Consider the following 24066-nt stretch of genomic DNA (forward strand, 5'->3'; position numbering starts at 1 on the left):
GGACTCCAGGAACCCAAGCAGGACAGCCCTGGCAAATTCTGTCCTGGCTCTGGAGATGTTGTCCAGTTTGTAATGCCTGGTGAACGTGTGCACCGAGGGACCAGGTGGCTGCCTCCAGAATGGAATTAGTGTCCAGACCTTTGAAAGGCCCTAGAAGAGGCCACTGCTCTTGTGGAGTGGGCCCTGACATTGCCAGAAAGTCTTCCCATGGTGGGTGTAGCAAAAGGAGATAGCCCTGGCTATCCAGGTAGAAATGGTCCGTTTTCCCACTGCTTTTCCCAGAGTCCTGGGGTGAAAGGAGACAAAGTTGGTCTGATGTGTGGAAAGGTTTAGTTTTATGCAAATAGAACCAGAGTTGTCTGTGGACATCCAGGGAATGCAGGACACACTCACTATCTCCCTGCGGGTTAGGGAAAAAGTTAGGCAGGTGGATAGCCTGATTTAAGGAAAGGTCATTGACCACCTTGGGGGTGAAGGAGGGGTTTATTTTCAGGGTGACTATGTCCAATGGAAAACCAGGGACGGGGGAGTAGCCATGAGGGCTTGAAGCTCCGATACCCTGCTGGCTGAGGTCAAGGCTACTTGTAGGACTGTTTTCCATGTGCAGAACTTTAAGGCGGCCTTGTCAGCCTGTTCAAAAGGTGGCAGTGTTAGCTTTTCTAGCATATAATTAAGATCTCAGGGAGGAGGGGATGGTTTCCTGGGGGGTCTTAGGTGCAGAACCCCCTTCAGGAAGAGTTTGGCTGGTAAATCTGGATGCTAGTGGAGGTTCCATAGGCAGGCAGGCAGAGATGGCAGACAGGTGTGCTTTTACAGAGGAGTAAGACAAAGTACAGTTGTGTACACTTACCATAAATGTAGATGTTAGAGTGTATTCACTGTTGTAGTCATTACATTTGGGTTATCTGCTTACAGTAGCACTCAGCTAGCCTGATTAACAAAGTCTTGGGTCCTACGGCGGTTGCTCTCTCTTGTTCCGTGACGTCAGAGGTATAAAACATGCAGCAGACGTCATAACATTAGTTTTTCTTGCCCCAGATGCCAGGTGCACCCCTAATGGTAAGCAATTAAATCTATCAATATACAAGGTTATACCTCAAACAAAAAAGCAAACACACCAAAAAGCTTTTAAGCATTGAAAAGGAGAGAAGAGGTATAGCTAAAAAAGTCAGGGGGCTGGAGGGAGAGTAACCAGGACTGCAACAGTGAATACACTCGAACATCTACATTTATGGTAAGTGTACACAACTGTACTATCTTCTTCGTGTTTCACTGTTGCAGTCATTACATTTGGGTAGATTCCCAAAGCTAAGGATGGGGGGAGGAATTCAGATAGCATTAGGACCAGCTATAAGGCCCTGTAAAACTGCAGTGGCAAAGCCAGCTCTGGATTTAGAGAAAATTGGCAAATGGTAATGCTTGGTGAATGTATAGAACTCCAGGTAGCAGCTTCTAGGATGTCCCTGGTAGGTATGCCTCTGAGAAAGGCTGTAGAGGTAGATGCAGCCTTGGTTGAGTGGGGCCTAATCCCCTCGGATAGGTTTTCCATGGTGCTTATAGCAAAAATTAATGCAATAGACTATCCATTTGGAAAGGTTTTTCTTTGAAATAGCCTTCCCCTCTGTCCCTGCAGCAATTGCCACCAGCAGTTGTTCAGATTTCCTTTGAGGTTTAGTCCTGTCAGAGTAGAACCTAAGTTGTCTGTCCACATCTAAGGAGTGCAGTATCCGTTCCCCTTTGTTCTGTGGATTAGGAAAGATGGTTGGCAAATGAATGGACTGATTAAAGGCCACACTGGATACCACCTTTGGCATGAAAGAGGCATTGGTCCTGAGGGACACCCTGTCCGCATGAAAGATGATGAAAGGCTCCACTTCCATAAGGGCCTGTAATTCAGATACCCTTTCTTGCTGAAGTGATGGCTAAAAGGGAAGCTATTTTCCAAGAAAGGAATTTTAAATCTGCAGTAGCAGCTGGCTCGAAAGGAGGAAGGGTGACTTTCTCCAATACAAAGTTAAGGTCCCAGACTGGAGTTGGAGATCTCCTGGGTGGTCTTAAATTTTTTTTGGCCCCTCTAGGAAACTGCTTGAGCAGTGGATGAAAGAAGAGGGGAGGTTCTGTGTTATAAGCTGAAATGGCTGAGGTGTGAATTTTTAATTGAGAAAAATAGACAGGCCCTTGTGAAGCATCTCAGTTAAGTATTGTAAAATCTGAGGTAATTTGGGCACTGCTGTGCTCATCCCTTGAGATTGGTTCCAGGCACAGAATCTTTTCCATTTTTCAGCATAAGAATTTCTAGAACTAGGCCCCCTTGCCTCTAAAATGACATCCATCACTGGTTTACTGAAGGATGGTAAAGGAGAGCTTAGGTAATTAGGCAGGCTGCTAGGTTCAGTGTTTGAAGCGGAGGGTGCGGAATCTGGTTCTCCTGCTGAGACAGCAGGGTAGAAGTCTGAGGCAGGTGCCATGGGGCCAACAGTGACACTGCGCAGGAGGGGGTACCAGTGTTGGCATGGCCAGGCTGGTGCAATCAAAATCATCCTTGGTTTGTCTTGTTTGATCTTTAGTAGTACTTTGGAGAGCAGAGGCAGAGGAGGAAAGGCAGACCGTGAATACACTCTAACATCTACATTTATGGTAAGTGTACACAACTGTACTATGTTCTTCGTGTTTCACTGTTATAGTCATTACAGGGAAGATTCCCAAAGCTATGGTTGGGAGGAGTTTATACAGCATTAGGGCCAGCTATAAGGCCCTGCATGACAGCAGTGGCAAAGCCAGCTCTGGATTTAGAGAACATTGGTAAATGATGGTGCTTGGTGAAAGTATGTACAGAACTCCAGGTAGCAGCTTCTAGGATATCCCTGGTAGGAACACCTCTGAGAAAGGCTGCAGAAGTAGATGCAGCCCTGGTGGAGTGAGATCTGATCCCCTGGGGGATAGGTTTTCCATGGTGCTTATAGCAGAAATTAATGCAATGGCTTATCCATTTAGAAATTAATTGTTTTGAAATAGCCTTCCTCTCTACCCCAGCATCAAATGCTACAAGCAATTGTTCAGATTTTCTTCGAGATTTAGTCCTGCCCAAGTAGAATCTTAGTTGTCTGTGCACATCCATGGAATGCAGAATCCGTTCCCCTTTGTTCTGTGGATTGGGGAAGAAGGTTGGCAAATGAATGGACTGATTAAAAGCCACACTGGAAACCACCTTGGGCATGAAAAGACGGATTGGTCCTGAGAGATACCCTGTCCGCATGAAAGATGATGAAAGGCTCCACTGTCATAAGGGCCTGTAATTCAGATATCCTTCTAGCAGAAGTGATTGCTAAAAGGAAGGCTGTTTTCCAAAACAGAAATTTTAAGTCTGCAGTAGCAGCTGGCTCGAAAGGAGGCTGAGTGAGTTTCTCCAAAACAAAGTTAAGGTCCCAGGCAGGGGTAGGAGCACTCCTGGGTGGTCTCAAGCTTTTTGCCCCTCTGAGATGCTGCTTGAGCAGAGGATGAGAGAAGAGGGGTGATTCTGTGTTATATTGAGCTGAAATAGCTGAGGCGTGGATTTTAATGGAGGAAAAAGACAGGCCCTTGGTGAAGCATCTCAGTTAAGTATTGCAAAATCTGAGGTAAATTGGGCGTTGCTGTGCTCATCCCTTAAAGATTGGTTCCAGGCACAGAATCTTTTCCATTTGTCAGCATAAGATTTTCTAGTACTAGGTCTCCTCGCCTCCAAGATGACATCCATCACAGGTTTGCTGAGGGATAATAAGGGTGAATTTAAGTGATTAGCCAGACTGCAAGGTTCAATGTTGGAAGATGAGGGTGCAGAATTTGGTTCTCCTGCTGAGACAGCAGGGAAGGGGGTCTGATGCAGGTGCCATGGAGATATTTGCGACACTGCATAGGAGGGGGTACCAGTGTTGGCGCGGCCAGTCTGGAGCAACCAAAATCATCCTTGGTTTGTCCTGTTTGACTTAGAACTTCAGAGAGCAGAGGGGGAAAGGCGTAGACTGACAGGTTTTTCCAGCTGAAGGACAGAGCATCCACTTTCCAGGCTTGTGGGGAGTCCTTGTGCAAAACTTGTCCAACTGGTAGCTCTGGGGGGAGGCAAATAGATCTATGTCTGGGCTTCCCCATTCGCTTGTCAACATGTTGAAAATCCGTGGTTCCAGTTTCCACTCGTGTGGGTCCATGAGGTTTCTGCTTAGTCCGTCTTGCCAGTGTATTCAATTTTACTGGCAGGAATTGAGCTTGGAGATGCACTTGGTAGCTCAAGGCAGTGTTCTACAATGCCATGGCTAGTCTGCAGAGGGGGCAGGAATGTGTACCCCCTGCTTGTTTATGTACCCCATAACTGTGGTGTTGTCAGTCTTTACCATAAGTTGCCCTGGAAGAATGTAGTCCTTGAAGGCTGTCAGAGCATTCTGTATAGCTAACATTTCTTTCTGATTGATAAGTAGGTGCATTTGATTTAGGTTCCAATTGCCCTGAATGCACTTCCCTGCCAGGTGAGCCCCCCATGCATAGTCTGATGCATCTGTAGTTAGGGTTTGGGCTGCAGGGAGTAGTGTGAATGGTAGTCCCTTGTTTTGGTGGCAGGCTTCTGCCCACCATAGGAACTCTAGGCGTAGGCACAGTATGATAGGGATCATTCTTTCTAGGCTGTGACAATGTTGACTCCATAGACTTTTTAGATACCACTGTAGTTTCTTCATATGCAGTCTTGCATATGGAATTAAAAGAATGCAGGAGGCCATGAACCCCAAGGCTTGCAGTATTTGTCTTGCAGACAGCAGGGTTTTTGTGGCCACTTGTCTGAAGTTACCAAATGAATGTGCTCCTCTGACGTGAGGGGAAGCCATCTGGGCAGTTGTATTCAAGCTTGCACCCAGGAATGTAATCTATTGACAGGGTACCAGTTGTGATTTCTTTTCGTTTATGGTGCACCCCAGACAAGTTAGAACCCTTTTTACAAATGCCAGATGATTTAGAAGTATGCCTTGGTTTTCTGCCTGAATTAGACAATCGTCCAGGTATGGGAATATTTGAATATTTCTTTGCCTGCAGAATGCAATAACTGGAGGCAGGCACTTTGTGGATACCCTGGGCGCAGTAGACAAGCCAAAGGGCAGTGTAGAAAACTGATAATGCAAGTAGCCTGCTTTGAAGTGTAGGTATCTTCTGCAAGATTCCCTGATTGGGATGTGCAGGTATGCTTCTTTTAAATCTAGAGTTGCCAACCAGGCATCTTTGCCTAGCATAGGAAGTAACTGGTGAAGAGTCGGCATCTTGAATTTTGGAATCTCCAGAAAGGTGTTTAGAGTAGACAGGTCCAGGACTGGACGCCATGATTTGTCTTTTCTGGGTACCAGAAAAAGCCTGGAATAGAAACCTTGTCCCTTTTCCTCCTCTTCTGGTACCAGTTGAATAGCCCCCATGCTTAAGAGGGAAAGTACTTGTTTTTGAGCCTCTGCCCACTGATTTGGGGGCAGGTCTGGCCACCCGTTTGGTGTAGGCAACGTGTGGAAATGAAATCTGTATCCCTGGACACTATATTTAAAACCCATTTGTCCTGGGTTATGAGTTCCCAGTTCTTTGCATGAAGAGCAATCTTTCCCCCCAAAGGGGCGGTTAAAAGATAAGTACTTGGTAATTTTAAAAGGAAGTCATTGAGACTGTTTACTATAGGGGGGTGTCTTATTTCCAGATTTGGAAGTGGAGGCCCCCCCAATGCTTAGTTCTGAGAGTCCCCTGGGACTGAAACCTGGGGTTTTTGCTGTCTGGGTTTGGCTAGAGAGGATCTGAAAGGAGCTGGAAAGGGCCAACTCTTAGTAGAGCAGTGCCTACTAAATCTTGGAAGTTGCACTTGTAAGAAATCTAACAGTTTGCATAGATTTAGCTTTATCTTCCATCTTTTTTAGAACTTCTTCAGCCTTATTGCCAAACAGGCGGTCCTGATTTAAAGGAGCGTCCAGCAATTTAGCTTCAACATGATCAGGCAAAGATTGCTCCTTAAACCAAGCATGCCTTCCAAGCACAGACCCAGTAACAGCAGCCCTGCAGGAGGCCTCTAAAGAATCAAAACCACATCGCAAAGTATGTTTTCCAACTTGTTCAGCAGAATGCATTAAATCCTGTAAATCTTTATTTTCCACAGTCAGGAATCAACATAATTTTCTGTTTAAGCAGTCCAATAATATGCTGTTGATATTTTAACATATGAAACTGGCAGTTTAAAGCTCCGATTGCCAAGGTTGCAAAAGTATAAACCTCTGTACCCCATCTATCCAGCGCTCTGGAGTCTCTTATCAGAAGGGGTAGGATTTTTAGCAGTAGAAGCCTTAATGCCCTTGGGTCCCCAAGAAATGATTTCTGGATCTGCTACAGGACTTTTTGAAAAGGAACTTGTGGGACTCTGGCTCCTAGTAAACCTGACAGATACTACAGGGTTCCTGAGGCAGGGAATCAGGGGCCAAACTGGATTCCGAGAACACATCAATATGTCTAATACAGGAGGTACAGCCAAAGGCCTATGCTGAGGTAGAAGGAAATCTCTAATCCTCTTTTTTGAATCAGAAAATTCCTAGCTTTCCCGGTGGAAATGTTCCTTTAAAGTATGTAAAGTTTCCCCAAAAGAAAAATCCTCAGGAGGAGAAGCAGAGGAAATGGAATCCTCTGCATCAGAATCCTCATAAGTAGGTATGGACAAATCCAGGACATTAGAAGAGTCAGAAGAAACAGAATCCTGATCAGAAGATTCATAATCAAGCTCAGCCCTAGGCCTCTTAAGAGGGGGGTTGACTACCCCCTGATTAGAGTAATTAGATCTTCAGCCATTTTTATCATTTGTTTTTTAGGCATAGAGGCCTGAACATGTGGCCTGGGCGTCGGTTTTTTAGACATGGCTCGAGATTTAGGCCTTAGTAATGAAGGCGGTGTCGATTTAATATGAAAGTCTGTAGGCCTGAATACACCCTAAGAAGCTGGTGCCTGCACAGCGGCTCCAGATCCATCCAAGGTAGAGACATCCGTGGGTTCCATAGGTGGAGCATCTCGCAGCATACCGGACTCCGAAAGGGGCTCATTAGAGGCCTGTGAATCAGAAGCAGGTATCAGGGGCTGCGAAAGCGCCTGAGTACCGGCAAACTGGCGACTGGCTTAGGAGAAGCGTCGTTGGCAGTTTTGGACCTCGGCAGCCTGTTTGTCTTTATCTTTTGTGTTTTTTTCGGAATCCTGGTAGTCAGATGGCTAACCGACATTTCTGGGTAATTAAACCGAGAACCGAAAAATTTAGAGGCAAAAATGCACCGACTGATACTGCGCTGATTAAATAAAGCACAAAACCGACAGCAAGGTACGTCGTGGTCAGGGCCTAGGCAAGGAATACAGTATGAATGAAAATCTGAGGTATTTCCTTTTCACAAGTAATGCAATTATTAACTTTTACTGAAATCGGCAAGGAGCAAGAAAAAGTTTCCCCAACGGGTTACTTAGCTTTAAGTTGAAGACTTGGGTTCTGAAACTCGAAAACGAAAATTTCAGGAGTTGGCCGACCGGCACTTGCGAACTGCTTCTGCTTCGGGCACGGCAAGGAAGACTGATGTAATGGTGCCGGCTGCATGTTTTATACCCCTGACGACCTGACGTCATGGAAGAAGGGACCGCAACCGACGCAGGACCCAAGATTTTAATCAGGCCGACTGAGGGCAACCTGCCAGCAGATTACCCAAATGTAATTACTGCAACAGTGAAACACGAAGAACATTGTTGTCTTTGAAGGCTGTCAGGGCATTCTGTACAGCTAACATTTTTTTATGATTGATGTTAAGGTGCATTTGAATTGGGTTCCATTTGCCCTGAATGCACTTCCCTGCCAGGTGGACCCCCCATGCATAGTCTGATGAGTCTTAGAGTTTGGGCGGCAGGGGTTAGTGTGAATGGTAGTCCCTTGTTTTGGTGGCAAGCCTGTGCCCACCAAAGGTACTCTAGGCATAGACAAGGAATGATAGGAATCATTGCTTCTAGATCCTGAAAATGTTGACACCATAGGCTTTTTAGATACCACTGTAGTTTCCTCATATGCGGTCTTTCATATGGAATTAGAAGAATGCAGGAGGCCATGAACCCAAAGGCTTGCAGTATTTGCCTTGCAGATAGCAGGGTTTTTGTGGCCAGCTGTTTAAAGTAGGTTGCCAAGTGAATTTGTTTCTCTGGCGTGAGGAAAGCCATCTGGGAAGTTGTACTCAAGCTTGCTCCCAGGAATATAATTTGCTGACAGGGTACCAGGTGTGATTTCTTTTGTTTTATGGTGTACCCCAGACAAGTTAGCACCCTTTGTACAAAAGCCAGATGATTCAAAAGTATGTCCTGGTTTTCTGTCTGTATTAGACAATCGTCCAGGTATTGGTATATTTGAATATTTCTTTGCCTGCAAAATGTAATGACTAGAGCTAGGCACTTTGTGAATACCCTGGGCGCAGTAAATAAGCCAAAGGGCAGTGCAGAGAACTGATAGTGTGTGTAGTCTGCTTTGAAGCGTAGGTATCTTCTGCAATATTCCATGACTGGGATGTGCAGGTATGCTTCCTTTAAATTTAGTGTTGCCAACCAGGCATCGTTGCTTAGCATAGGAAGCAACTGGTGACGAGTCAGCATCTTGAATTTTGGAATCACCAAAAAGGTGCTTAGAGTAGGCAGGTCCAGGATAGGACATCATGAATTGTCTTTTCTGGGTACCGGGAAAAAACTCTAGTAGAAACCTTGTCCCTTTTCTTCTTCTGGTACTAACTGAATAGCCCCTATGCTTAAGAGGGAGAGCACTTGATTTTAAGCCTCTGTCCACTGATTTGGAGATAGATCCGGCCAACCGCTTGGAGTTGGTAACGTGTGGAAGTGAAATCTGTATCCTTGGGATACTATATTTAAAACCCATTTGTCCTGAGTAATGAGTCCCCAGTTCTGTGTGTGAAGTTCAATCTTTCCCCCCAAAGGGGCAGTCAGTTGAGAAGTGTTTGGAAGTTTTAAAAAGAAGTCAGAGACGGTTTACCTTAAGGGGGAGTTTTATTACTCTCAGGTTTGGAAGTGGAGACCCCCCCACTGCTTAGTCCTGTGCGTCCCCTGGGACTGAAGCCTGGGTGCTCTGCTGGATCTGGGTTTGGACTGAGAAGGTCTGGAAGAGGCAGGAAAGGACCAGTTCTTAGAAGGTCAATGCCTATTAAATCTTGGAGGTTGTACTTGTAAAAAATCTTTAACAATTTGCATAGATTTAGCTTTTTCCTCCATCTTTTTGAGAACAACTTCTGCCCTGTTGCCAAACAGGCAGTCCTGATTTAAGGGAGTATCCAGTAATTTCGCTTTAACATGATCTGGCAAGGATTGCTCCTTAAGACAGACAGAGTTACAGAAGCCCTGTAAGATGCCTCTAGTGAATCAAAACCACATTGCAATGCATGTTTACCAACTTGTTCAGCAGAATGCATTAAATACTGTAATCCTTATTTTCAGCACAATCAGGAAAAGTACAGTTTTGTACCTACCATAAATGTAGATGTTCGAAGATCCACATTGCTGCAGTCCTTACACTTGGGTAGTCCGCTGTCCTCGGTCGGCCCGAATATCAAAGTATAAGGCTGACGTCGGTCAAGGCGCATTTGACTGACATCAGGACGTCAGGGTACAAATGCGCATGACCGACGTCATATCCTCAGTCTTTTCTTGCCCCAGATGTCAGAAGACCCTAAAAATAAAGGTCAAAACCAAAAGACAGCAAACAACCAACCAACCACCCTTGCACTAACTATATGTACAATATATACAATATACACAATATGTACAACCCAACCCACACAACCGCCTCTAACAGAGGGGAAGGAGGGAGGGTAAATTGGACTGCAGCAATGTGGATCTTCGAACATCTACATTTATGGTAGGTACAAAACTGTACTATGTTCTTCATCTCACATTGCTGCAGTCCTTACACTTGGGTAGAATCCCAAAGCAGAGGTAAGGGAGGATGGCTAACTACAAGGAAGCAGGAGCTGCCAAAATGCCCTGCAAAACAGCAGTGGCAAAACCAGTCCTGGATTTAGAGTAAAGTGGCAGGTGATAATGCCTAGAGAAAGTATGCACTGAACTCCAAGTAGCTGCCTCCAAAATATCCTTGGTTGCCACTCCCCTCAAAAAAGCTGTTGATGTGGCAGTAGCCCTAGTGGAATGAGGCCTAATCTCAGCTGGAATCTCCTTGCCATGATGGGAATAACAGAAAGCAATGCAAAACCCAATCCACTTAGAAATAGTTTGTTTTGACACAGGCTTGCCCTGAGAACTCAAAGCAAAAGAAACAAACAACTGCTGCGACTGCCTGAACCCTTTAGTTCTGTCCAAATAATAACGCAACTGCCTGTGTACATCTAAAGTGTGCAAAACCTTTTCCCCTTTATTTTGGGGATTTGCATAAAAAGTAGGCAAATGAATAGTTTGGTTTAAAGCCACACTAGAAACCACCTTAGGCATAAAGGAAGGATTAGTACGTAATGATACCCTATCCTTATGGAAAATCAAGAAAGGCTCAACCGCCATAAGGGCCTGCAATTCAGAAACCCTTCTTGCAGAGGTAATTGCCAACAAAAAAGCAGTCTTCCATGATAAATATTTCAACTCAGAAGTAGCTGCAGGCTCAAAAGGTTGTAGAGTGAGTTTCTCCAACACAAAATTGAGATCCCAAGCAGGAGTAGGAGCTCTTCGTGGGGTCTTATATTCTTTGCCCCTCTAAGAAATTGCTTGAACAAAGGATGAGAAAACAATGGTGGGACACAATCATAGTGAGCGAAATTGCTGCAGCATGAACCTTAATAGAAGAGAAAGACAAACCTTTGTCCAGTAACTCAGTAAGATATTGAAGAGCCACACTCAAATTAGGCTCAGAAACATCAAAATCTTTGCTGCACTCCAAAATAAAATCTCTTCCATTTATCTGCGTACACTTTCCTTGTACTAGGCCTTCTAGCTTCCAAAATCACATTCAAAACTTGTTGTGGAAGTTGAGACCCTCTATGGTTCAAAACAGAATATGCCAGGCCGTTAGGTGAAGAGAGTGAAGTTTGACATTCAGCAAATGGCTGTCCTCCTGTGACAACAGGTGTGGAATCTAAGGCAAAGGCCATGGAGGCTTCCGTACCAGACTTCTCAGTAATGGGTACCAGTGCTGTCGAGGCCAATCTGGAGCTATTAAAATCATCCTTGGCTTGTCCTGTCTGACCTTTAGAAGTACCTTTGGGAGGAGAGGCAGAGGAGGAAAGGCATACACATGAAGATTGCTCCAATTGAAAGAAAGAGCGTCCACTTTCCAAGCTGTGGGATGAAACCTTTTTGTGCAAAACTTTGGCAGCTGATGGTTTAGTGGAGAAGCGAACAGATCTATGTCTGGAGTTCCCCATGACACTGTCAATTTCTGAAATACATGAGGATCCAATTTCCACTCGTGGGGATCCATAATTGTCTGCTCAACACATCTGCTAAGGAGTTCTGTGCTCCTGGCAGAAACCTTGCCTGAAGATTGAGCTGTAAACTGAGAGCAGTCTCCCACAAAATCATTGCTTGCCTGCATAGAGGATAAGAATGCGTTCCCCCTTGCTTGTTGATGTACCACATGACAGTTGTGTTGTCTGTTAGAATCAACACCTGCCCTGGAAGAAGTAAATCCTTGAAAGCTATTAATGCAAACTGGACTGCTAACATCTCCTTCAGGTTGATATGTAGATGTTGTAGTCTGGCAGGCCACTTGTCTTGTATCCACTTTCCATTTAGATGAGCTCCCCAAGCTTTGTCTGAGGCATCTGTCGTTAAAATCTGACTCGCCTCTGGCCGGGTCACAGAGTCCCTTGTTTAGGTGACATTCCTGAGCCCACCACAAAAATTCCTTTTGAATGCAAGGTAATATTTGAATGACAGTGTCTAGATCCTGGCAGTGCTGTGTCCATACATTTTTGAGATACCATTGCAGCTTCCTCATATGCAGTTTGGCATTGGGAAGCACCAGAATACAAGATGCCATGAACCCTAAGGCTTGAAGGACTGTCCTTGCAGTCAGCCCAGACTGATGAGATAGCTGATGGAAGTAAAGGGATAGACTCTTTTGTTTGTCCGGGGTTAAAAAGGCCATCTGGGATGCTGTATTCAGCCTCACACCCAGAAAGCACATGTCCTGAGAGGGTACTAGACTGGACTTTATTTCGTTCACAGAATACCCCAGGCATCTTAGCACTGCTATCACATATTCCAAATGATGAAGCTGTTCCCTTTCTTGAGCCAGAATCAGGCAGTCGTCCAAATAAGGATAGATCTGTATTCCTTTTTGCCTGAAGAAAGCTATCACTGGAGCCAGAACTTTCGTGAACACTCTGGGCGCAGTAGATAAGCCAAAGGGCAATGCAGAGAACTGATAGCGAGAAGTCCCAGCTCGAAAACGCAGATACTTCCTGCAACTTAGTCTGATAGGAACATGAAGGTAAGCCTCCTTGAGATCCAAAGTTACCATCCAATGATCTTTGCCCAGCAGAGGTAAAAGCTGCTGTAACGTCAACATTTTGAACTTGGGAATGTCCAGATAAGTATTGAGGGTAGATGAATCCAAAATTGGTCTCCACGTGTTCCCCTTCTTTGGTACTAGGAACAGACGTGAATAAAATCCTAGGCCCACTTCTGGCATAGGGACCGGCTGTATGGCCCCTATTTGGAGTAACAGAGAAACTTGCTTGTGAGCCTCTATTCTTTGTTGAGGAGGAACGTCTGGCATGCCTTTGAAAGGAGGCAAGGTATGGAAATAAAACCTGTAACCGTGGTGTATGATATCCAATACCCAACTGTCTTGGGTAATTAAACTCCAATTTTCTTTGAAAAGTGCCAACCTTCCTCCCAAAGGTGCTGCCAGACGAGAATGCTCTGGCAGCTGAAAAGGTAGGTCATTGGGTCTGTTTACGAAAGGACTGACCCCTGCCCTCACCAAGACTGTGCAGGAGAACTCCTGTTCTAGGCCTGAAAGAGCCCTGAGCTCTGCCCCTACCACGTCTAGATCTACCCCTAGACTGGGAATCATAAGAAGGATACGTCCACCCCTTAGTAGGCCAACTTCTACTAAACTTTGGAGGCTGGACCTGCAAAAAATCTTTAACAGTCTGCATAGACTTAGCCTTGTCCTCCATTTTCTTCAAAACTGCCTCAACAGGAGGACCAAACAACACGTCAGATTGTAAAGGAGCATCTAAAATCCTTGTTTTAACATGTTCAGACAAATTTTGATCCCTTAGCCAGGCGTGCCTGCGAAGAACTGACCCAGTGGCAGCCATCCTAGACGAGGCCTGTACAGCATCAAAACCACATTGCAAAGAATGCTTACCCACCTGCTCAGAAACATGTACTAAATCTTGCAACTCTTTACAATCAATACCTACTGCCAGAGCATCAACCTTAGACTTCAATTGTGAAAGGAGATAGTTTTGGTATTTCAACATGTGAAACTGGCAATTCAAAGCCCTCATAGCAAGAGTGGAAGAAGTATAAACTTTCTTTCCCATCTATCCAAGGCCCTAGCCTCTTTGTCTGCAGGAACCGGATTCTTAACAACAGAAGCCTTAACACCTTTAGGCCCCTGGCTAACAGTTTCTGGGTCTGCCCTAGGACTCTTAACAAGATACTTATGAGCTTCAGGCACCCTGTAATACCTATCCGGCTTAACAGGAGCAGGAGGCAAAGAATCAGGATTAAGAGAAGCCTCTGTAAAAACATCTTCTACTACATCCAAAACAGGAGGTATAGCCAAAGGCCTATGCTGGGGTAAAAACAAAAATTCCCTAAGCCTTTTCCTGGAATCAGAGAAGTCCTGACCTTCCCACTTAAAATGCTCCCTCATGGAATGAAGAGTTTCTGAAAAAGAAAAATCCCCAGGAGGAGAAGCAGAAGGAGTAGAATCATCCACATCAGAATCCGAATAAGGAGAGTATTCCTGCAAGTCTTCAGCCGAAGACTCTGACACATCTGAAGCCTGCTCAAAACCACCCAGCTCAGGCTCCACCCTAGGCCTCTTATCAGGAGGGGGCATAGAACCCCTAATCAAAGTGATCAAATCTTCTGCCATTTTAAGCATATGCTTCTTGGGCACAGTACCTGAAGAGCTAGGGGTAACACCAACTGAAGCTAAACCTGGCCTGCCCCTGGGAGAAGCCTTAGAAACAGAGGGAGAGGGCCTAGCCACCCTAGGAAGGGAGGGCAGTATAGTAACCTGAGAAGCCCCCTCAGCCTGACTTGCCTCCTGAGAGGCCACATCTTGCAATACTAAAGTCTCACCCTGGGAACACAAAGAAACCTCCGGTGGAGCCACCGGCTCCACCGACACCTCTAAAGAACCGGCGTCCGGTACAGACGGTTCTTCCAGCCTAGGCTTAACTGCTTTGTCCTTGCGCTTCTTCGAGGAAGCGGGCGTCGGAGCATCCGACGGCATTTTATAATTGCACCGCTTCCCAAAGACTAACCTTGCACAATCCAACCTCCTCTTTATAGTGCGTTTATTAAATCTAGCACAAGAGCGACAGCCAACAACGTCGTGCTCAGGCCCTAAGCAAGGAATACACAAAGTATGATAATCTCTATGCGGTATCTGTTTCCCACAAGAAATGCAATTATTGACTTTTTCTGACATCCGGTAAATCACTGAGGCAAGAAAAAACTAAAATATTCCCCAACGGGTACTTAGCCAACTTTGAACTCGGTCTGAAACTTCGAAATCGAAAAATCTCAGAACGCCAACCGGCACTTGCAATGCTGCTTCTGCATCGGACCATGCGGCAAAAAAGACAGAGGATATGACGTCGGTCATGCGCATTTGTACCCTGACGTCCTGATGTCAGTCAAATGCGCCTTGACCGACGTCAGCCTTATACTTTGATATTCGGGCCGACCGAGGACAGCGGACTACCCAAGTGTAAGGACTGCAGCAATGTGAGATGAAGAACATCATAATTTTCTGTTTAAGCAATCCAATAATATGCAGCTGATACTTAGTAACATATGAAACTGGCAATTCAAGGCCCTAATGGCCAAAGTTGCAGAAATGTATACCTTCTCACCCCATCTATCCAGCGCCCTGGAGTCTCTATCAGAGGGGGTAGGATTTTTGGCAGTAGTAGCTTTAATGCCCTTGGGTCCCTGTGAAACGGTTTCATGATCCGCAGTAGGATTTTTGAAAAGGAACTTGAGAGTTCAGAATCCTGTAATATCCATCAGGTTTTCTGAAAGCAGGAGGTAGAGTGTCAGGGGCCATGCTAGATTCCGAAAAGGCATCAACAATGTCCAGTACATGAGGTATAGCTAAAGGCCTGTGCTGGGGCAGGAATAAGAAATCCCTAAGCCTCTTTAGAAACAGAGAAATCCTGACTTTCCCAATGAAAATGCTCCCTGAAAGTATGCAAAGTTTCACCAAAAGAGAAATCCTCTGGGGAAGAAGCAGAGGGAATAGAATTGTCAGCTTCAGAATCCTCACAGGTAGATAAAGGTAAATTTTGGTCATCAGAGGAAACAAATTTTAGAATCCTGGTCAGAAGTATAAGCAAACTCAGTCCTAGGTCTCTTAGAGGGGGAAGGTTGGCTTCCCTGATTAAAGTAACAGTCATTTTAATCATTTGTTTTTTAGGCATAGAGGCCTGACCGTGCGGTCTGGGCATCAGTTTTCTAGGCATGGTTCGAGTTTTAGGCCTTGAAGATGGCATTGATTTAATATGCAAGTCACTAGGCCTGAATACATGCTCAGGAGCCGGTGCCTGCACAACAGCTCCAAACCCATCCAAGGTAGAGACATCCGCAGGTTCCACAGTTGAAGCATCTCGTGGCATACCGGACTCTGAAAGGGTCTCAGTAGAGGCCTGCGAATCTGAAGTAGTGGGTATCAGGGGCTGCGAAAGCGCCAGAGTAGCACCAGAGTACCGGCGAACTGGGCGGCCTGTCTTTATCTTTGCGTTTTTTCGGAATGTCGGTAGTCGATTGGCTTACCGAAGACATACCAGGATAATTGACCCAAGCACCAAAATATTTAGAAATGCAAATATGCAGACGACTGATAGTTTGTGATTTAAATAAGGCATGAAACAGACAGCGAGGTACGTCGTGGTCAGGGCCTAGGAAGGAATATAGTACGAATTAAAATCTTTAGGAGATATTTGCTTTCCACAAGAAAAGCAATTTACTTTTACTGACATTGGATAAGAGCAAGAAAAAGTTTCCCCAATGGGGTACTTAGCTTTTAGTTGAAGACTTCGGTTCTGAAACTCAAAAATGAAAATTTCAGGAGTCAGCCGACCGGCACTTGCTAACTGCTTCTGCTTCGCTTCAGGCACCACACGTCAAGAAAGACTGATGTTATGACGTTGGCTGCATGTTTTATACCCCTGATGACCTGATGTCACGGAAGGAGAGAGAGCCACCGATGCAGTACAGAAGACTTTGTTAATCAGGCCGACTGATGGCTACTGCAAGCAGATAACCCAAATGTAATAACTGCAACAGTGAAACATGAAGAACATCCCTGTCTTCAGGAGTTCACACAGGTAGGACAGAATTAGGGGCACATCGCTATCCAGTGGCTCCATCCACCTTTTGAGACACCAGAAGGAAAACCTTTTCCACTTGGAAAGAGAAGATTTTCTTGTTTGGTTTCCTGGCCTCCTGCAGGACTGAGAGCACATCCTCGTTGTACAGGTGTCTCAAGGGAATCAGAATCCTATCCACCACAGAGGGGCAGATACCGCCACTGCGGGTGCATCTGTGCCTGCTTGTGCTGTGCGAGTTGGTCCACTGAGGGGGAGGGGTAACATGTGGTGATTGCCCTTGGAAAGATGAAGTAGAGGGAACCAGTGTTGCCTTGGCTAACTGAGTCACCAGCAACATTTTTGGCGAGTCCTGCTGAATTTTCAGTAGGACCCTCTGTATTAGAAGGAAGGGGGGGGGGGAGGCATAGAGGAACTTCCACTTCCAAGACATTAAGAAGGCATCTGTTTGCACTGCCTTCGGGTCATGAGTTCTGGGGCAGTAGCTCTGGAGTTGCCTGTTTATGGAGGCAAACAGGTCTGAGGGATACCCCACCTGTGGAACAGATCTAGGAACACCTCTCTTGACAGCATCCATTCATGACTGTCTGAAGTGGTTCTGCTTAGGGAATCTGCCTGCGAGTTGTGCAGGGAAGGAATGTAGGCTGCCTGGGGGGATATTCCCTGAGAGCTAGCCAGATCCCATACCTATAGTGCTAGGACTTTGTCCCTCCTTGCTTAAGATGTGTTGTCTGTGAAGATTTTTAGGAGGCCCTGATGGAGGTAAGGTAGGAAGGCCTGCAGTACTAGGAGCATTGCTGTCATTTCCCTGATGTTGATGTGCATCCGTTTGTGTCTGTCCACAAACCTTGCACTGTCTTTGGGCCCAGAGTTGCCCTCCAGCCCAGGTCTGAGGCATCTGTGTGCATAATCTGTGGGGGGGGGGGGGGATTTGCAGGGGCATGGCCGGATTCTCAGCAACTTGTGCCAGCCACCATCTTAATTCTTGGTGAAGACAAGGGAGGAGAGGCACCCTGAACTCTAGAGGATCTGAGTGTTGAGTGCACACCGAGCGCAGATACCACTGAAACTGTGTAACCTCGCTAGGGTAAACATGGGGATAGTAGCTGCCATGTACACCAGAAATCTTAGGAATTCCCTCGCAGTCAGGGCTGTACAATGGAGGACAGCTTGAAAGTGGTGGGAGAGGGACACCACTTTTTCCTCCGGAAGGGAAGCCATGCTGATGTCTGTCCTGACTCTGCATCCCCGGAAGATAATGTCCTGTGTTGGATGGAGATGGGACTTTGGGTAATTTATCAGGAATCCTAGAGACTGCAGCAGGCACAGGAGATCCTTGGTGTGAGCCAAGGGAGTCTGTCTGCTGCTTGAATGAGTAGGTCGTCTACGTATGGGAATATTTCTATTCCCCTTGTACTGCAGCAGGCAATGACTGGGGCGAGGGACTTTGTGAAAACCCTTGGGGCGGTGGACACCCCAAAAGGCAATGCACAGAACTAAAAGTGAGAGGAGCCTGCAGTGAATCTGAAGTATTTCATGGAAGAAGGCATTATGGGGATGTGGAGATAGGCCTCCATTATGTCAAGGGTTACCATGAAGGTCGGAGGCAGAATGAGGCGAACCAGACTGGGTAAGGTGAGCATCCTGAAAGAAGGAACCTTTAAGAAAAGGTTGAGGAAGGGGGAGATATAGGATGGGCCTCCATGGTCCTTCCTTTCTGGGCATCAGAAAGATTGAGTAGAAACATTTTCCTTGAGTGGGGGGGGGGGGGGGCAAGAATGGTTTTATGGTGCCTTGAGGAACAGGCTAAGACCTGTTGTAGGAGGGACCGTTGGGATGTGGAAGGGGTTGGGATAGGTAGTCTTAGAGGAGGCGAGATCCAATTCAAAGTATCCTATCTTCAGGATAGACAAGATCCATTTGTCATATTAGGGACCAGGCCGGGAGACAGAGAGACGGCTGGACAAGGGGGTGTTGGTAGTAGGGGGTGGGAGTAAGGGTGGCAGGCAGTCAGATGCTGCCTGCCCTGACTGGAAAGGGAGGCCTCTAGCCAGAGGCCTGAGAAGTCCTAGACTGGAGAGTTTTCGGAGAGGTCTTCCGGACTTAGAGGGGGCTGAAAGCCTTGATGCTCCTCTTATAAACTGTGTCTAAGCCGGGAAGTTTCTCTGGAACTTTGGGACTGGAGAGACAAGGAGATATTTGAGGTCTTGAAGCTCCTTCCCTTTTTGCTGGAGACAGTTGAAAAGATCAGACACCTTTGCACCAACGAGCAGAGAATGGTCCAAGGGGGCATCCAGGAACTTGGCTCTGAAGTCATCAGGGAGAGGCTGCAGACGCAGACAGGAATACCTTCTGAGTATGGATGCTGATGCAGCTGACCTGGCTAAGGCCTCAGCAGCATCATATGCACACCTCAGGGGGTGCTTGTTCACTTGAGGGACAAGGGCAAGCAAGGAAGACATGGATGCTTCTGCAACACAGTCAGGCATGTCATTAAGCTCTTTGGAGGCTTTGTCCAGAAGGGCCAGGGAGTACTTGGCCATGTGGGACTGGTAATTTGCAGCCCTAAAGGGTAGGGTAGAAGAGGTATAAATCTTTTTCCTCCATCTCTCCATGGCCTTGCTGTCCTTATCTGCAGGTAGGACAGTGGTAGTAGGGAGTAGTTTAGCTGGCCTGTCTGTAGAAATGGAAATAGTGGCAGTCTGCTGGAAGGCATTCGATCAGAAACTTATCTGAGTCAGGGACCCTGTATAATCTGTCTGCCTTTTGAGGGACAGGAGGGTGGGAATCAGGATAAATGGAAGCTGCTGTGAATGCATCCAGGAAGGCAGGTTGTACAGGTGGGATATGAGATGGATTGGGTCAATCTATTGGAATCAAGTTATAAAATCTTTTCTGTGCTTCAGACATGTCTGAACACTCCCACTTAAAGTGTTCTCTCATCAGATTAAGTGTCCCTGAAAGTAAGGTCTTTCACAGGGGAGTCAGGCTCAGCAGAGGCCTCTTCAGGCGATCCATATCCCCAGAGGGGATGAAATCTGTGGAGAGTAGGACAGTGAGTCCTCAGAGGAATCGGACGTTTCTTCCTCTGTAGGCTGGCTTTGGGTCCTTTCAGGAATAGAAGGCCTAGGACTGAGAAGAGGGGGAGCCGAAGGGGCGAACTCAGAGGAAGGCCTAAGGGCCAGGAAAGCAGTGTACAGACTCTAGCTGAAGGCCTACCAATCAGGTAATATGTTAGATCTTTTGCTTTTTCTTGGACGGCCTAGCCGGCCATCTGGCTGGCGGTAGGCGGATAGGAGAGGCGGAGGCCGGATCCAAAGATCCTAACGAAGGTACTGGTTTCACCCCAGCATCTGCAGCAGGTGCCAGTACATCCTCCCACGACTTATCAGCTCTAGATTGTGCGGCTTTATCTACGGTGGTGGAAGCAGAGTCCTCATCCAAGCTGACGGCGGCTACAGGTTGAGGAGTGGCAGAGGGAGGCGCAGTAGAAGACGTAGGCCACATGGACTTAGCCCTCTTCCTTAGCGGTTCGGTTGGGGTGGAGCCAGCTTCCATACAGAGAGCTACCTGTCAGGCGCTGGTTCTCCAGGTATAAGTCGAGAGCCTACAAGCGACAGCGAAGGGTCTTGGGGACGAACGATTTACAGATGGCGCAGTTTTTGTAATCCTGCTCCCTACCCAAACAAGAGAGACACTGATTGCGGGTGTCTTTGTGGGGGATTTGACCACAGTTGCACTTATTCTTACCGGACATGAACACTATCAAATACAAGGAAGCCCCAATGGGGTACTTATCTTTTTAATGCGAAACAGATCAGACATCTGCGAGTAGCAGGAACACCTGGCGTACGGCTGAAAAGTTCTGTGGACTGCTGCGTGCAGACGTCACCTTTATGGCTCATGTACCTGCCTCCAACGCACCAAGAGGGACTGAAAAAGCTTTGGAATCCTGGACGGACAAGCTGATCGGAAGGAGGGTAAACCCTCTAGTAGAACACTGCAACATTGGAATAGAAGGACATCAGAAAATACAAGCCCATTAAACCAACTTTATAAACTGCATATACATTCAATACATTCTTAATTTTTATTTATATCATTTACATACAAACAGTACATACAAAAGTGTAACATAACTTACTTCTTCAAACTTTTCATTTTCTTCATGAGGAAATACCAACTGCTTGTTAATTTCATCAAGACGCATTAGACTTCTCGTTTGTATATAATACTGAAAAGTGACTGCCTCTACATATTCCTGAAGTCCTGAAATATAACACAAACTAAAATCAGTGTGAATCAAAACACAAGAGACTAAGCAGCAGAAAATACATTTTTTTTTTCAGTTGCAAGACCCTATTTGATGGACCATATGACTGGATCCATCCTCTAGAAAATTTCGATGTTGCTTTTTCCCCTCAAAATCATTCTTGAGCATGTATGCTTAATGCTAGTGCATGTATCCACATCCACAGGCCATCACTTCAGTCTCAGCCACTACTGAGTATACTTCCGTTGGATAGAGATTATTTAATGGACTATTCTGCTGATGACTCAAGTTTTGTAGAACTGTGAAACTTTACAGAATTCAGCATCATCTGCCCATTTCACTTTCAGTAAAAATAATGCCAAAGGCTTTAGGTTTCAGATGCTACTATGGAAACTGCCGACTGTTGGAATAAGCCAGGAAAGCATGTCCCTGTAAACAATGTTCTTGTCAAGCAGCTTAAACTCAGATGGATTTAAGTTTGGTCTTGGTGGGGGAAGTGAAGATTTCTTCCAAATGTGTCTTTTTTCTGCCTGCTTTATCCTTTAAAACAGTACCAGTAAGTTTTTCACGCCCCACCTGTTAATGCTGACATTTGCAGTCTGGTGGAAAGGAGGAGCTAGGAGGCTTAAAAAAGTGTAATTACCACAAAGTACAGTTGTGTACCTACCATAAATGTAGATGTTAGAGTGTATTCACTGTTGTAGTCATTACACTTGGGTTATCCTGCTGGCAGGCTACCCGCAGTCGGCCTGAATTCCTAAGTCCTGGTCCGGCGTTGGTTGCTGTCACCTCTTCCCCGATGTCAGTGTGCCAGGGGTATAAAAGATGCAGCAGACACCATTTTCTTCAGTTTTTCTTGTCTCATGTCAGGTGCCCCCAAAAGGGTAGGCTGTAAAAATTAAGATCATAAAAAAGCATGCACATAACCTTCATCTACAAGCAAATCCACCACATAGGTTGTATAGAATAGATAGGTACAGAAAGTCCCAGCAAAGAAAAAGGGGAATGGTGGAAGGGTAACCTGGACTGCAACAGTGAATACACTAACATCTACATTTATGGTAGGTACACAACTGTACTATGTTCATCATGTTTCACTGTTGCAGTCATTACACCTGGGTTGAATCCCAAAGCAGAGGTTGGGCGGCTGGGCCTAAATAGAGTTTGGAGTGGCTATGAGGCCCTGCAGAACTGCAGTGGCAAAGCCTGCTCTGGATTTAGAGTAGAGATGTAAATGGTAGTGCTTTGTATAAGTGTGCACTGAAGTCCATGTTGCAGCCTCCAAAATATCCTTGGTTGGAACTCCTCTGAGGAAGGCTGCTGAAGTGGCTGCTGCTCTGGTAGAATGTGGCCTAATGCCCTTGGGCACTGATTTGCCATGTTGTGAATAGCAGAAACAAATGCAGTGGCCTACCCATTTTGAAACAGTCTGTTTTGAAATCGCTTTTCCTTGGGAACCTGCAGCATATGCCACTAAGTTGCTCAGTCTTTCTGAAGGCTTTAGTCTTGTCCAGGTAAAAGCGTAGCTGTCTGTGTATGTCCAAAGTATGCAGAAGTCTCTCCCCTTTATTCTGTGGGTTTGGATAAAAGGTAGGCAAATGTATGGTTTGGATAAGAGCCACGCTGGACACTACCTTAGACATAAATGTCGGGTTTGTCCTTAGAGAAACCCAGTCCTGATGGAAAATAATAAAAGGTTCCACAGCCATTAGTGCTGTAACTCAGACTCTTCTTGCTGAAGTTATTGCTAGGAGAAGAGCGGTTTTCCATGACAAGTATTTTATCTCTGCTGTACTGGCTGGCACAAAAGGAGGCAGTGTGAGTTTTTCCAAGACAAAATTGAGGTCCCATGTAGGTATTGGAGCTCTCCTTGGAGGTCTTATGTTTTTGGCCCCTCTGAGAAACTGTCTTAGCAGTGGATGAGAAAAAATAGGTGGGTCCGTATTGTAATGAGCTGAAATGGCAGAGCCATGGATCTTAATTGATGAGAAGGATAGGCCTTTGTTCAGCATCTCAGTTAGGTATTGCATAATCTGAGGAATATTCAAGCGAGTCAATTCCCTGCGCTTGGTTCCAAGCACAGAATCTCTTCCATTTTTCTGCATTAGATTTTCTGGTGTTGGGCCTCCTGGCCTCCAAAATAACATCCATAACTGCTTTAGAGAGAGGTGCGTTCTGAATTATTACATTATTCGCCATGCAGCCAGATTTAGGGTTCTGAGTTGGCTGTGCAGGATGTGATTGTTCTGTTGGATCAGCAAATGAGGTATTAGAGGCAATGTCCAGGCTGGGCCTTGAGACAAGCTATTTAGGATTGGGTACCAGTGCTGGCATGGCCAGTCTGGGGCAATCAGTATCATTTTTGGCTTCTCCTGCCTGACCTTTAGGAGTACCTTGGAGAGGAGAGGCAGAGGAGGGAAGGCATATACTGTAAGGGCTTTCCAGCTGAATGAAAGGGCGTCCACTTTCCATGCTAGCTTGCGATAAGTCAGAGTGCAGAATTTCTGTAGCTGGCAGTTGTGAGGGGAGGCAAATAGATCTATGTCTGGGCATCCCCATTTCCCTGTTATGTTGAAGATTTGTGGATCCAGTTTCCACTCGTGAGGATCCATGAGGTTTCTGCTTAGTTCGTCTGCCAAGGTATTTGTCTTTCCTGGCAGGAATTGTGCTTGCAGATGTACTTGATAAGTCAATGCTGTGTTCCACAAAGTCATGGCTTGTCTGCAGAGGGGGTAGGAATGTGTGCCCCCTTGCTTGTTTATGTACCACATGACTGTAGTATTGTCCGTCTTTATCAGTAGTTGTCCTGGATGAAGTAGGTCCTTGAAGGCTGTCAGGGCATTTTGTACAGCTAGCATCTCTTTTTGATTGATATGAAGATTCATTTGGTTTGAGGGCCATGTGCCCTGAATACATTTTCCTGCCATGTGCGGCCCCCAGGCATAATCGGATGCATCTGTTGTTAGTGTGTGCCTGGCAATGGGTAAGGTGAATGGCTGTCCCTTGCTGTGGTGACAGGCCTGTGCCCACCACTGAAATTCCTGTTGCAGGCAGGGAATGAGAGTAATTACTGTTTCCAGGCTGTGGCAATGTTGAGTCCAAACACTTTTTAGATACCATTGTAGTTTCCTCATATGCAGTCTTGCATACGGAATTAGTAGAATGCAGGATGCCATGTAGCCCAGAGCCTGTAGAATTTTTCTTGCAGAT

The 24066-nt window shown here is 46.0% G+C and overlaps 1 protein-coding gene across 3 annotated transcripts in view; it reads right to left on the reverse strand.

Moving 5' to 3' along the window:
- The window catches only part of TSNAX (translin associated factor X), an 849466-nt gene that overhangs the window by 143712 nt on the left and 681688 nt on the right, over positions 1 to 24066 (reverse strand). For all 3 annotated transcript variants that reach the window (XM_044077052.1, XM_044077042.1, XM_044077035.1), the window contains one exon: positions 20728 to 20852. In XM_044077052.1, coding sequence (XP_043932987.1) covers positions 20728 to 20852 — 125 coding nt within the window. The remainder of the gene's footprint in view (positions 1 to 20727; positions 20853 to 24066) is intronic.

Source organism: Protopterus annectens, chromosome 1.part1 (genome assembly GCF_019279795.1).
Source record: "Protopterus annectens isolate FY-2018-M chromosome 1.part1, PAN1.0, whole genome shotgun sequence".
Classification (NCBI taxonomy): domain Eukaryota; kingdom Metazoa; phylum Chordata; order Ceratodontiformes; family Protopteridae; genus Protopterus; species Protopterus annectens.